Genomic DNA, 15,854 nt, shown 5'->3' with positions numbered 1-15,854 from the left:
TACAGATTCGAAGGGGTACATTGCACCCCAATGTTTATAGCAGCATTATCAACAATAGCCAAACTATGGAAAGAGCTCAAATGTCCATAAACTGATGAATGGATAAAGAAGAGGTGGGAGATTAAATAGACAGACAGATAGATAGATAGATATAATGGAATATTACTCAGCCATCAAAAAGAATGAAATCTTGCCTTTTGCAATGCTGTGGATGGAGCCAGAGTGTATTATGTTAAATGAAATACATCAGTCAGAGAAAGACAAAGACCATATGATTTCACTCATATGTAGACTTTAAGAAATAAAACAGATGAACATTTGTCAGGAAAGGAAAAATAAAATAAGATGAAAATAGGGAGGCAAACCATAAGAGATGCTGAACTCTAGGAAACAAATTGAGGGTTGCTGGAGTGGAGGTGGGTCAGGGAAAGGGATAACTGGATGAGCATTAAGGGGGGCACTTGATGTAATGAACCTCTCTCTCTCTCTCTCTCTCTCTCTATATATATATATATATACACCACCTCTTCCTTATCCATTCATCTGTCGATAGACATCTGGACTCTTTCCATATTTTGGATATTGTGGACATTGCTGCCATAAACATTGGGGTACAGGTGCCCCTTCAGATCACTATGTGTGTATCATTTGGATAAATACCTAGTAGTGCAATTGCTGGTTGCAGGATAGCTCATTTTTAACTTTTTGAGGAACCTCCATACTATTCTCGAGTGGTTGCACCAGCTTGCGTTCCCACCAACAGTGTAAAAGGATTCCCCTTTCTCCACATCCTCATCAACACCTGTTGTGTCCTGAGTTGTTAATTTAGCCATTCTGGCAGGTGTGAAGTGGTATTTCATTGTGGTTTTGCTTTGCATATCCCTGATTAGTGATGTCTTGAGCATCTTTTCATGTGTCTCTTGGCAATCTGTATGTCTTTTTGGAAAGATGTCTATTCAGGTCCTCTACCCATTTTTAAATTAGATTGGGTTTTTTTTGGTGTTGAGTTGCGTAAGTTCTTATATACTTGGATATAATCCTTTATTGGATATATCATTTGCACATATTCTCTCCCATTCCGTAGTTTGCCTTTTAGTTTTGACTGTTTCCTTTGCTGTGCAAAAGCTTTTAATTTTAAAAATTTTTAAAGATTTTATTTATTTGAGAGAGAGAGAGCACAAGCAGGGGGAGCAGCAGAGGGAAAGGGAGAAGCAGGCCTCCTGCTGAGCAGGGAGCCCGATGCAGGGCTCAATCCCAGGACCCTAGGATCATGACCTGAGCGGAAGGCAGACACTTAACCGACTGAGCCACCTAGGTGCCCCAAAGCTTTTTATCTTGATGAAGTCCCAATAGTTCATTTTTAACAGCAACTTTTTTTTTTAATTTTTATTATTTTTTTAAGGATTTTATTCATTTACGCGAGAGAGGGAGAGTGTGCACAATTCAGGGGCGTGGGCAGAGGGAGAGGCAGAAACAGACTCCCCGCTGAGCAGGGAGCCCTATGCGGGGCTCGATCCCAGGACCCTGAGATCACGACCTGAGCCGCAGGCAGACGCTTAACCGACTGAGCCACCCAGGCCTCCCAACAGCAACTTTTTTTTAAACCTTTTTTTAACAACTTAAGATAAATTAAAAATTAAATGTAGGGCGCCTGGGTGGCTCAGTCGTTAAGCGTCTGCCTTCAGCTCAGGTCATGATCCCAGGGTCCTGCGATCGAGTCCTACATCGGGCTTCCTGCTCGGCGGGGAGCTTGCTTCTTCCTCTCCCACTCCCCCTGCTTGTGTTCCCTCTCTCACTGTGTCTCTGTCAAATAAATAAAGTCTTAAAAAAAAATTAAATGTAAAGAAACCCCAAAGTATACATGTACTAGAATGTTTGATTCTTTATTAAAGAAATATAAATCAGTACAAAATTTTAGTTTAAGATTGAAAAAAAAAGAATACAGTTCATAAAACTCAGCATTGGTAAGGATGTGGAGAGAAAAGTAATCTTATTTATAGTTGGTAGAAGTATAAATTTGTGTATTTTCCAGTATGTCTCAAATGTCTCATTGACCCATCAATTTTATATATGTGAATTTACTTAAGGCCAGTTTCAAAAATGCCTCAGAATTAAAGCGAAGCTCACATTAATTTTGGAGAAAATTTGGCTAAGCATTAAGATGGATTAATTTTTATCACAAAATGACAGGCAAGCTAGAAAAGTGCCCTTGTTAAAAGACATTATAAAGTGATGGACCTTAATATGCTCAAAGACATGAGAAAACTTAATTAAAAACTTAAACGTTGATGCTGGGTGGTGGAGGAAGGGGAATGAGGAACATACAGGGCTGTCATTGTATTTGTCACATTTTATTTCTTAAATTGGGTGATAAATTCACAGGCATTTGCTATAATTTTGCCTATGCTTTAAAAAAAAAAATTTTTTTTTAAGTAAACTCTATCCCCAACATGGGGCTCAATCCCATGACCCCAAGATCATAGTCATACCTACTAAGCCAGCCAGGCACCCCTTGGCTATTTTTTTAAATATCAGCAATGTCATTACAAAGTAAAAAATATTTTAGCTGGATGAGAGACAGTGATTAAGTGAAAAAGTTACATACAGTACTGATTTATTCGATTTATTGAATAAATTTATAATTTATTCAATTATTTATTCATTTGCCATGTTTAAATAGATGATACCTAAGAAGACATGTTTATTTTTAAACTGAAGACATTTTTAACTATATATGAAATGTTTGGTACCTTGGAGTCAAACAGAAAAAAATATATAGTTGTAGCCAAACCTACTACAATAAAAACTTCAGGAGTAGTAGCTGTAAATGAGGGTGCTATGCATTTGTTACACAAGTATATCCAGCTTGTATGACATTCTCCAGGAATACCTCTCACCATAAGTAAGAATACACATATATCATTTGAGTATCTTTAATTGGACTTTAATTTTTTTAATTAAAAATTTGAGAGAGCGTGCACTTGCACACAGGTGGGGAGAGGAAGAGGGAGAGGGAGAGAGAGTTTCAGGCAAACTTCCCACTGAGTACGGAGCCCAACATAGGGCTCAATCCCATGACCCCGAGATAATGACCTGACGCAAAACCAAGAGTTGGATGCTCAACGGACAGAGCCACCCAGGCGCCTCTAACTGGATTTTTTTTTTAAAGATTTTATTTATTTATTTGACAGAGAGAGACACAGCGAGAGAGGGAACACAAGCAGGGGCAGTGGGAGAGGGAGAAGCAGGCTTCCCGCTGAGCAGGGAGCCTGATCCTGGGGCTCAATTCCAGGACCTTGGGATCATGACCTGAGCCGAAGGCAGACACTTAACCAACTGAGCCACCCAGGTGCCCCTCTAACTAGATTTTTAAATAACAAGATTATGTCTGTTTGCACATGTGCACCCATATATATGCATATGAATGTGTATATAAACAAAATAAAATAACAGTGGTTGGAATACCTGCCTTGAAGACCTGAAACACTAAGTTGTTTCACTAAGGGGGAAAACATAGGATTCCATGACATGAATTAATAAAATAGTGTATTTATCTGAAGAAATCATCCAGAATTGAGATACATAAAGATGCAAAAAACAGATTCAAAGATACTGAGGAAAGACTGACATCTAATGTAAGTTTAAGCTGAAAACAAGGAGAAAAGACAGAATCAGATAGGATTATTTAAAGAGATATTGGTTAAGAATGTAATTCCATCAGGGCAGAGATTTTGTCTTTTTTTTTTTTTTTCAAATACTGCATCTCTAAACCTAGAAGTTAGCCTGATATATAGTAAATGGTTTATAAATATTTGTTGAAAAAAATATTTGTTAAATTATATTGATTTCTACTCCCAGTAATATGAAAAGATAGTCACCTAGGCTAACCATCCCACTGAAAACATTCAAAATGCCTGGGTAAAATGTAAAAAGAAAATCTTTAGAACATTTATGAGAGCACAGGGAACTATTGTCAAATGAGAGGTAAAAGATGAATGAGTTTTCCCAGGGACAGATACCAAAGAACTCAAACATATCTGAGAAATGAACCAAAGGAAAATAAATGAGAAATGAGGAGAATTAAGCATTTTATGCATGATAAAGTTAATGGTGTGGATTGTTGGATCAGAAGAGTAAGAAATCACCGGCACAGCACTTTCCATTTTAACTTAAAAATCAGGTGGCTTATATATATACCATAAGAAATGTATGCGTATGTTCATCAAAACATGTGAAACAAGTATACTGGTAGTAGCACTGTTCATATTGGGGCTTCAAACTGTGTAGAAACCACACAAATGCCCATCAACAACAGAATGGATATATAGATTGTGGAATATGCACAGTGGGGTAATACACAGCAAAAAAACATAGTTACAAACTGCAAAATTAATGAACCTCAAAACCTAATGTCGAACAAATATAAAAGAATCCATTTATATAAAACACAAAAATAGGCAATAACAATTAACCTGATTCCTAGCAAAATGCCGTGTTCATAGACTGGAAGACTCAATGGGGTCAATTCCCAAATTAATCTGCAGATTCAAAGCAATTCAAATAAAAATCCCAATAATATTTTAGTGTGTGTGGATATTCAAAGGCTCTTTGAAATTTATATGAAAATGCAGATAGGCAAGAAAAGTCAGGAGAGTCAAGTAAATCAAGGTGGGAGAATCTGTTCCACCCGATATTGAGACTTAATATGAAGCTAAGGTATTAAGACAGTAGTATCAACTCAGGCATTGAACAGACCAGTGGAACAGAAGAGAAAGCTTAGAAAGAGAATCATGAATATATGGATACTACATATAAGAGAATGATGGTACTGAAGAATAATGTGGAACAAACGTTTCTATAATTGAAGTTGGGCAATCCGACATTCATCTGGAAAAAAGGAATGAGACTTAACCCCCAATTCACACCATAACACAAAAACCAATTCCAGGAAGATAATCAAGTTATTTGTGAAAAGTAAGATAATAAAGCTTCTCAAAGATAAAATAGGAGACTATCTTCTTGACCTTGAAATGGGGAGAGGCATTTCAAGTAAGATGCATAAAGTATTAACCATAAAAATATGGATAAAATGAACATTATAATCAAGAAATCTTCCTAATCAAAAAATACCATTTAAAAAGTGAAAAAACCAAGGTACAAAAAGATATTTGCAGTGCATATATTCAATAGACTCATTTCCAGAATAAAGACAGAACTCTTAAAATCAAGACGACAGTCTCCAGAGGATATCTAGAGGGTTTTTTTTAAAAAATAGAAAACATTAGTCATCTAGAAAATGCATACAAATATATAACTTATGACCTAGCGATTACACTCTTAATTATATTGTATATCCATGCATATGTTTACCAAAAAACATGACTGTTCTTTAACCGAATTATTTATAAGACCCTAAAATTGAAAACAATCTCGATATCCACATACTGGTGATAGATATCTACAGTGACATACAAAAATGAGTCACAGAAACATGTGGGCAAAAGAAGTTAAAATACAAAATACAGGGGTGCCTGGGTGGCTCGGATGGCTGGGTGTCTGCCTTCGGGCCAGGTCATGATCCCATGGTCCTGGGATCAAGCCCAGCATCAGGCTCCCTGCTCAGCGGGGAGCCTGCTTCTCCCCCTCGCTCTGCTTCTCCCCCTACTCATGCTCTCTCTCGGTATCTCTGTGTCTAGAATGAATAAAAAAGAAAAATACAAAATACATTATGATTTCATTTATGTAGAGTAAAAAATAGATGAAAAAATAAACCATGGTGTTTAGGATGCATGAATCACTTTCAAAACCATGAAGGAAATCAAGTAAGTGACTACCATAAAGTCAGGTTAGTGTTGTTAAAAGATAAACTGAGATACGTTAAAATTTTGAAATTTGAGCAAACATTGATTTGGATCTGGGCAGCACTAAACCCGCCACGAGCTAGGGGAAAGGCTCTTGTATTCAAAGATACTGTGCTTTGACAGGAAGCACAGCAAAGAAATTATTTGGTTGGCTATAGCTGAAGCAATTGCCTTATCTGTGAAAGCCAAGTTGGCAATCTGATTGGTTGTCCTCAAGTTTTTCAATTTTCTAACCTTGAGGCACTTAGAGGAATTTACTCTGGTTTAGGTTTTGGTTTGCTTAAGTAGGCTGCCATCAATTAAACCTTCCTTGTTTTATTTAAAAATGGTTACCTCTGAGGGAGGAAAAGGGAGGGTGAAATCATTGGAAGGGGTACTTGGGTCCTGGCAGTGTTCTAGTTCTTCACCTGGGTGATTCCATAGGTGTTAGCATTCTGACAATTCATGGAGCTGTATGTGGTGTTTTGTATACTAGTCTGTTTTCCAAAATAAAAGAGCAATCTATTTGTCCATGTGAGTCAGTTACCTAGTAATACATTTAACAAACGATGTATATGTAAGACTTTTATGGGAAAGGCATTAAAGGAAACCTGAATAATGGAGATATTCATGTTCATAGTTTGGGTCACTCCTGATCCACTCCTCTACTATCCCCAAATCTGTTCCTTCTCATCTCAGCTAATGGCAATTCATTTCTAGTTGTCCAGGTAAAATCTTTGCTCATTCTGACTTCTCACACCACGTCCACTAGCATATCCTTTGGGAGCGATCTTCAAAATATACCCAAAACCTGATCACCACTTCTACTACTTAACCATCTTGGCTTAAGTCACTCTATTTTGCCTAATTATTGCAGATAGTTGCTTCTCTTTGTTCCTGCTCTTGGCCTCATTTCCTGTTTTCTCAGCACAGTAGCCAGAGCAACTGTTAACATAAATTTTATTATCCCTTAACCTATCTGCCCAAAACCTCTAATGACTCCCCATAGATAAAAGCTAAGAGACTTAAAATGACCTGTAATGCCCTATACAAGCTGGGCCCCCCAATTACCTCTCTGAAATACTTCACTGCTTTTCTCCCTGGTTACTCCGCTTCAGCCACAATGGCTCCTAGCTGCATCTCAGCTCACTGTTTCAAACAAGCATACCTGGATGTGCTGCAAGAGAGGAAACTGAAGTTGGAAAGACAAGAGATTGAATCACAAAAGCCAGGTTAAGGACCTGTCATAGTTTACTGGTAACATTGCCTATAACGCACAAGGCCCTATTCTAGGTATTTGAAGTAAGAGTAATGGGTTAAAAATAATTTTTAAAAATCTTGCTCTCATGGAGCCTGCATTCAAATGGGAAGTAGAGAGTAAACCAGAGTGGGGTAACTATACAACATCATGGTAAATGTTATGAAAATAAACCAAGTGGACAGTGAGGACAAGTGGTGGTTATTACAAAATCAAATAGAATACTCAAATGGCAATAGGAAGCAGTTGTAGGCATTGGAGTATCATTTTTGGGAAAAGATCATGCTAGGGCACATAAAAGTCTAAGAAACTTTCAGATTCCTCACGTTTATTCTTACCAAGTTTCACTTTCAGTCTTCCCCATTGACTTACTAGCAGGAAGATCCAAGCACGTAAATAGCACCCAGAACATGTTTTCTGGGCTAGGTGCTTTAATGGCATTACCTCAAGAAGGGAAACTGGGTGCCTTTTATGCAAGGATTTCAAGGTTTTTTTTTTAAATTCATGTTAAGTAATTGAACCCTGAAACTTAATGACTTCTTTTGACAGCATCAGCTCCTATTACCACACCCCGTAATCATTAGTAGCTTTACTTTTAAATTTGTCAATTTATAAACAATTTATTACTTTGGTGGGTTTTGCTTAGCCTAATTACTGGAGTATACATGTGTACAGTCACCAGAGTTCTAGACCCAGTGCACAGATGAGCCCTAGGATGGAGGTACAGCTCACTGAAGATCAAACTATCTTCCCATTTCTGTGGTTGTGCAAACCTTGGAATTTTAGAATAAGCAAGTGTTTCCTTAACAGCTCCTTAGATGTCTCCAAACTAATTTGTCCTTAGTCTCTAGCCCTATCCACCTCCAACTTGTACATTTTCCACAAACACTAATCTGAAACATCTAATAAGAAGACCCCTGTTATCTTTTTCCCCTAGGAAACTGTCATTACTTCTACATTCTAACATTTCTTGTATCTTGGTAAGGAACCAATTACATGGTTCTCTGAAAATAAATTCCACATAATTTCACTTTTAAGGGCAAAGCATTAGTTGGAAACAAAAAAAAAAAGGCAACCTTGTTTTAAAAAAATGAGGTCTTCCAATTTATAAGTTCATACCACTGTTAGAAAATTTAAATAGAATTCTACATAGAATTTAACATTTTTTTCCTATTCCAAAGATCTTTTTTTCTCCTCATGCTTTTATAGTCCCATTACCTCTCTCCACAATTGAGCTTAAAGCCAAAATTGTTTCTAAAAGCACCAAATTGTTCAAATTTTTCAGGTAAAAATGAAAACTTAATCTGTTCAAAGAATCTTAATACAATTATTTTAGATTCATTGAACAAGGATTGTAGGAACTAAATTATGTTTATGGTCGTCCCTATTTTTACCAACCTTTCCACCATCGTTTCACAGTATAAAATTTATACTGCATGCTAGAAATTTTTAAACCCCTGGAGGAAGTGACTCTTGGTGGAAACTGGCCCAGGAATGCAGGTAGCTAGCTCTGCACTTTGAAAAATTCTACTCATTTACTGTTTAAAGGACTTTTTAAGGAATACTTTAACATGTTCTCATATTTTTACAGTGCTGGAAATGCTTACTGACATTTTCACTGTCACCAGGTACTTGTCAAGGGAAGAAATAATAAACACTCAGTCAAGCCTAAGGCTAGTCAATGTTAAATTATGAACTCAAAGCCATTTGCAATTAAAGTGCTCTCTTGTGTAAAAGCATCAAAAAGTTAATACAAGTACTAGTCTTAAGCAGTCACACAAGTCTAAGCCACATTTATTTGCACATGTATAGTAATGGCAACAGATACTCCAAATTCATACAAATTTATAAAACAACAAAGTTAATAATCAGTTGGTACACTTGTGTGTTATCTTGCTTACAGATTCAAGTGTAGATGAACTTCCTTCATTCTGTAAACTTTCATACAATACTTAACAAAAACTCTTGAGAACACATATTGGCATGTTTCAGTTAGAGCCAACACAAAAGTTAAGACAAGACCACAAACTCAAAAACCAAGTTTGGAATATACTTTTCTACCTCCCTCCCCTAGAATGTGATTATTTTCTTCAACAGATGTATATGCTATATCACACAAGTAGCCATGGAGACAAAAGAATGATGCTCCCATAATCATGAAGAAAATGCCAACCAAATCATACTGTTTTATCTACCAATAATGATTTATATAGGAGAAATGGGGGAAATGCTTAGATTAAAACAAGGGAGATTAGAAAAAAATAGTAAATGATTTTGAGAACTATGTTCCTCTTGAAAGCTGCAAAGATCTGACTATGACAACTCAAAATCATCGCCTAAGGCAAATAAAAGTGAAGAAACCTTCAAAGACATTCTAATCACGTTCAGTATCTAGTGATAAAAGCTGAAAATGGTATCAAGAGAGTATTTATAATACAAGCGTCAACGAGGACATTCCAAAACTAATGAAAGAAATGCACATTTATTTCTACAAAAGCAATGTATGATACAGAATTAGAAGGGAACAGACTTAAAGATTTACCTATTAAAATATACAGATTCTTACTGAAGAGTATAGGATATTTAAAAAAGATGACAAGGGATGTTAATCTTTTTTTATTATTATTATTTTTACATATTTTGGAACCTCACATAATTTTGATAAATAACTCTTACAAAATTATGCAAAAAGTACAAGAATGTCTGGTAAACAAACAGTCTGTATTTTCCAAAAAGATTTTTTACAACATGCAATTCTTAAGGCAGCATCCTCCTTACAAGGAAAGGTAATCCTTTTACTCATCAAGAAATCTTCTGCTGCAAAGAATAGGCTAAGAAAGCCTGGCTTCTTCCATTAACGCCTTTTGTCTTTCCTGTCTGATTTTCGGTCTCTTTCACTTCTTGAAGATCTTTTGCCTGATCGACTACTCTCTGACATAGACCTCTTTCTGTCGGACCGGGAATTCTTATCCTTTGATCCTTTTGTATCTCTACTACTACCACCTTTTGAAGATTTGTGACTTCTCTCTAGTCCTGACGTATCCCTTCGCTTCCGATCCACGCTCCTTCTGTGCTTTCTATCTCTATTATGTCCCCGGCCCCTACTCCGACTTCTACTCTCACTACTACTAGTGCTGCTGCTGCTACTGTCTCTGCTGCTGCTGCCACTGGTGCTGGAGCTGCTACTGGAACTACTTCGACTACTACTGCTGCCACTGCTGGAGCTGCTGCCACTGCTGCTACTGGTGGAACTGCTGCTAGAACTACTACTGCTACTGCTGCGGCTTCTACTCTTGCTGGTTTTATTTCTAGCTCGACCTCTACTTCTGCTCCTAGTTTTGGTTTTGGTTTTGCTCTCTGAATGTACTGTCAAGACTGGCTCTACTGCCACCTCAGTGAGTTTTACAGATTCCATAGGAAATTCCTTCCTCTCAGGTAGTAAATGCCCTTGCTCCTGAAAAACCTGAATTGGTGGCTGTAAAACAGCTAATGGCAAAGTCTCAGGCTGAGAGAGAGGCTGGGGTTGGAGTACTGCTTGGGGGTGGGGGAGGGGGTGGGGCTGGGGCTGGGGCTGGGACTGGGACTGTGGCTGTGGCTGGGGCTCAGGCTGCAGCTGCGGCTGCAGCTCAGGCTGAAGCTGAGGCTCAGGCTGAGGCTGAGGCAGGGCCTGGAGGTGAGCCACAGGCTCAGGCTGGGGCTCAGACTCTTTCTCTTCTTTTTCCTCAGGCTCATTTTCCATTTCTAGAGCACTGGCATTCTCTTTCACGGGAGAAAGAGATTTACATTCTTTATCTGGCTCAACTTCAAATTCCATCTCTGGCTCCAGTTCTTTGCTAGTTTCGTTTTCTGAAGGTTCTACACTTTCCACTTGATTGGTTTCCATTACCTCCTGCTCAGCAATTACATTTTTGACACTCTCGACCATCTCTAGCACATCCATAACTTCTTCCGGTTGACTATCCTGCTGCTTCTCACTTTCCCTTACCTCAGTTTCCTCCTCCATCTTGACCTCCATTTCCTGTTTTTGTTCCTCCTCCTCCTGTTCTTTCTCTGCATCACTATGAACTATACCTATTTCCTTTTCCTCTTCCTCGCCTGCTTCCTCTATTTCTACATCATTGTGCTGATTACCTGTCTCCTCCAACTCTTCCTCTCGCTGAGCCACCTTACCCTCTTCTTGTTCCGCCTTCTGTTCTTCATTACGCACCACCTGATGCTCTTTTTCCTTCATTGATTGTCTTCTAGGCCTAGCCTCCATTTTATTTATTTGTTCTGCAAATTCGATGCGTCTACCTTCAAATAAAGCTAAAGGATACAAATTTATGTGTAAATAATTAAGAACATTCAAACTCACAATTTGACACTTAGGCACAAACTGTCATCAACCTTTATCTAATTTTTTTTTGTAAAGAGATGACACAAGACTGATTATGGCAAGTGATTACAAACTGAAATAAAATGACACAAGCAAAGACCCGCAGAAACCTATATACTAAGATATTAGGAGCAGGTAACTACACCACATTAACTGACGGAAAAACAGGACAATTTTTTGCTACTTTACTTCACGCTAGATGAGAAAGAATAAAAGCTCTTTGAAATAAAACCATTCTTATGCTATCATGTCATGCATTAATTCTTCCTGATCCCAGAAAGACTAATTATCTAATCCCATTTCAGTAGTGTCTATCCTTCCATGTATGCTCTTTCTCTGAATTACATCAGCGTTCACTTTTTTCTTGCCTCATTAGCATTTACATCTGGCTAAAAAGAAGTCATCTTATTCAAACACTTCTTAAGAAATACACATGCATCAAGCACTACCTACAACACGGTAAATTTCAGGTTAAATTCCATCATAAGTCAAATGCTGAATCACAATTACAGGAAACAAACATGTATGTGTGAGTATATTACCTTACCCATTTAGAAAATTTCACTGGACCTCTTCACGTACACTTACCATTCATTTTTCTCTGTGACTCTTCTATTAATTTTTGGGTAGCTGGACACATTCTTCCAGGAATATAGAACAAATGGGGCTTTGTCTTAGTTCTTATATATTTAATTATCTTGGCATTATGTTCATTCCATTCTTCTTGCTAAAGAAGAGGTAAAAGGTCACGTTTTGTAAACATGAAGGATTACCAATCTTAAAATTCCAATTCCAAACTATTACTCACCAGCTGCGCAAGCTCAACCTTCTGTTCTAAAAGGCGCAGTTCTGTCTGTTTAGCACGCCTCTCTTCAAACAGTTCTCTCCTCTCATTTTCAACCTGCTTTCTTTCTTCTTCTGCCTGCACTTCAAGTTTTTGTTCAATTTCCTGGCGCCTCTTTTGCTGAAGATAAATAATTGTCTTTGAAAACTTATTACACCTCCCGATTATGTAAAACATTACAACTTTACTAAGTTATCTTTATAGGTTTCATATTTGCAACTCAGAATACCAGTTAATTCAAACTTAGTACTTAGCATTTGAGGCTCATTGCAATTTCTTTCAGGAAACGGAGACTAAAGCCTTTCCATGTAAAAATCTAAATATCAAGGACATTAGACATATTATCAATAACCGTTCCACTTATTAAATATAACTGTTAGCAAGATTCTTTCACAAAACCTAAAAAAGAAGAGCACTAAGTTATCTTCACAGTTACTCTTCCTTCCAAATCAAAGAATGTGACAGAAGTGACATCCTGTCTTCAAACACTATGCTTTGAAGCCTATTATGCTCCCTAGGACAGTTAACATACAAAAGCTGTAATAAAATTTTATTAATCTATAACTGAATTGTTATCTCCCTTTCCACCATAGTTCTAGTTAACTTGATACTTAACACCAAGGACCCAATTTCGTAGCTTTAATAGAAAACCTCTAGAAAGACTAAAGTTAAGTAAACTGTGGAAGGCAGGTAATGTTTAGGCTTTTGCTTCCAGCTTGCCAACTCTTGTCTGAGTGTATAAATAACTTAGAAGTTATAATCACTGATCTAGTTACAATGCTGAGTTCAACTCCCTTGTCTGAAAGAAAGCACTCTGAGGCGTAAAGAAATGAAGTTTTGTCCAAAACCACAAAATGAGATGGTTGTAGAGCTGAGATCAGAACCCAGGTTCTCCTGAGTCACAGACCAGGGCTCTTTGCACTGAAAGAGGACCCAGGGCCCTGGGATCATGACCTGAGCCAAAGGCAGACACTTAACTGACTGAGCCATCCAGGCATCCCTGTAATAAACTACTTTTGAATAAAGAATCAAAGGAAAACTGTATAAATACCCTTTCAGTAGCAACAGTGGATTCTTGTTTAAATTTCTGAAGAGTGCCCATCAATAAGCCAAATATTCGTCGGTTCCTAAAGAAGAGAAAGAGAAAATTCAATTTCGGTAGGTTCCACTTCATCTAAGCCTGCCATTTCCTAAAAGAAACATACTACAGACACTTGAACAATTCTTAAATATAAATTTTCTTAAAACTGCATTATTCAACAGGAATTTTTCCCCATAAAAAAACCTAAAGATACCTTTGCTTTCCCTTTTCATCCATATTTTGATCCTGGATAAGGTCTCTACGTGTGCGCTCTTTGGAGGTAGCTACAACTGAAGACTGCAAAGCTGGCTGCAGGAGAAAATAGATCTCAGTAATTTAACAAGCACATGAAAAGGTAGCACTCTTAAATGTAGCAAAGATGGAAAAACCGTTCATCCCATAAGTAGTTGCTTTCATCTCAATTACCTTTTTGACATCATCATCCTCTGGGTCGCTTTCTTGGCGTGATTCTCTCCTTGTCCGACGCTCCCCGCCCAGCCTGACATAGGAAAAACAATTTAAAAGACCACTGTAAAATCTGACTTAATACCAAGGACAAATGATTATTTCTACTATGACTTATTTTGAGAAGTCTCATTTTATCAATCTCCATCCCATTTTACTCTTTCCTGTAGCAGTAAAAGGATAAAATGTGTCACCAATGCCCAATCCAAATACTGATCTATATTTCTCGAGAGGATTAAGTTTTTACAGTACAAGACAGAAAAGTAGCACAAACTATTTTCTCAATCTTATTCTCGTGATCTTTATTTTGGTAAAGTTTCTGTTACTGTTACTGAAAAACTGAGTTCTGAGGAATCCAGACTTAGTTTAGTCAAATACCAAGGGAACAGACTCAGGTGAAGTGGTATACTACTTAATTATAACGCAACTCAACAATATTTATTGAATAATTCTATGTGTGGCTACCTGCGAAAATAGAGGGTACAAGTATGTCTTCAGAACCTTTTTCCTCCTACGTACCTACTGACTGCCCCTTCAAGGTCTCTCTGTTTGGCTGGGGGTCCTCCTCCACTATCTGAGAATCCACGCCTGCAATTAAAAATGTGCAATATAAAATAAATGAAATTTAAGATAAATGATATTTACCTTTAGCAAGATCATTTAGTTGAATTTAAAAAAAAAAACCCTTTCAATTATAACAACCTTAAATGGGCAACCACTCCAAGATGCTTTTTAGCACTTTAAAAAAATATAAAAATTAAGTGTACACAAAATGGGTAGTTAATGTATTCTTTAGTCTCTAGTTTTGCATATAAATGAAGTTCCAAGATAACTATATAGGAAACTATAGCTGATCACAACTTTAAACAAAACACAAATGTATCTAACGTGGGCTCTACCACCAATTTTGTTTAAACCAATACTTAATTTAATAAAAGTATTTATGGTCTTAGCATATAAGTTAAGTCCTAAGAGAATCTTACCTCAGCAATAAACTACCACGTCCTCTACCTCCACCAGGACCAGAAAGGGCCAGCAATCTGGCTTGGATGGGCCTAAAAGATATTTACAAATCAGTATGAAAATCACTTATTTAATGTCACCAAATACTTTCACGGATGAGGTTCATCATAAAGAGAAAAATAACCAGAAAAGTTCTAAAAATACGGTTTCAAATCCACGTGCTTGAAACAAGACAGGAAGTCCTATTTTAACTTCCTTGTTTTTTCAAGACCAGTATCACAGAAATTACATTTACTTCGTTGCCACTACACATTAATAAACTTGGGTCAGGCCCTAATTTCGTCAACTCCGAGGAAGCTGCACGTGGGCAAGAGGGCAAAAGCGCGGGGGAGAGGCGGGGAACCGCGTCCCAGGAGGGTCTCTGGGCCAGCACCCGGCCAGGTAGCCGCCGGAGAGGGAAGGGGCTTTGTGCTGCAGTCCCGGGCCCGCAGGGCCGAGGGCGGGAATCGGCAGCCCGGGCCTTCCTACAGACCACGGAGGCATCCCGGCATAGGTAGAATCCACTCTCTTTCCTGGCGCACCTGAGCTCCGAGTCCGACGTCGAGGGTGTGGGAGACTCCCTGCCTCATCCAGGACCGGATTCTACCGCCGCCCCGGGGACAGGCCCAGATGTTCCAGCCTTCTCAAGGCTAGCCACCCTTCCCGCCCCCAATTCACCCCGGCATGATGGCTGTCTCTCAGCCGGCCTTTCGTATCCGCCTCTTACCTCACGTCATTCGGATCCCGTCCGGTGAGCTTGCGAATATTCTCATCTACGTTCTTTAGGCTCTCTTTGGCCTTTTCTAGCTGCTCCTGCAAAGTTCTTACCGCGACCGCCATCTTCTCTCTGCAGCAGGCTTCGAGACTGCTCTACAGGCCGCGCCTGGCTCTGTCGCGCCGCGAGACGCGAGAGAACTGACAGCAGGGTCCAGCCAATGACCATAAGCGTTGTTTTACGGCCTCAACCACTCAGCGTCCGGAAGAGGGAG

At 38.4% G+C, this 15,854-nt stretch overlaps 1 protein-coding gene across 1 annotated transcript; it reads right to left on the bottom strand.

Moving 5' to 3' along the window:
* Nucleotides 1–8,876: 8,876 nt before the first annotated feature.
* On the bottom strand, nt 8,877–15,767 carry PNN (pinin, desmosome associated protein). Its single transcript, XM_025870141.2, has 9 exons — nt 15,593–15,767; nt 14,847–14,918; nt 14,383–14,451; nt 13,825–13,897; nt 13,613–13,707; nt 13,369–13,444; nt 12,282–12,437; nt 12,062–12,200; nt 8,877–11,403 (listed from the first exon to the last, which is right to left on the bottom strand). The coding sequence occupies exons 1-9, from the start codon at nt 15,703–15,705 to the stop codon at nt 9,953–9,955; spliced, it is 2,244 nt and encodes a 747-aa protein (XP_025725926.1). The 5' UTR covers nt 15,706–15,767; the 3' UTR covers nt 8,877–9,952.
* Nucleotides 15,768–15,854: the final 87 nt, after the last annotated feature.

The sequence above is a fragment of the Callorhinus ursinus genome, unplaced genomic scaffold (assembly GCF_003265705.2).
Source record: "Callorhinus ursinus isolate GAN/ISIS: 27379988/994484 unplaced genomic scaffold, GSC_fseal_2.0 scaffold8, whole genome shotgun sequence".
Lineage (NCBI taxonomy): Eukaryota > Metazoa > Chordata > Mammalia > Carnivora > Otariidae > Callorhinus > Callorhinus ursinus.
Note: the sequence above shows the minus strand (reverse complement) of the source record. Positions and strands in the feature narration are given on the sequence as shown.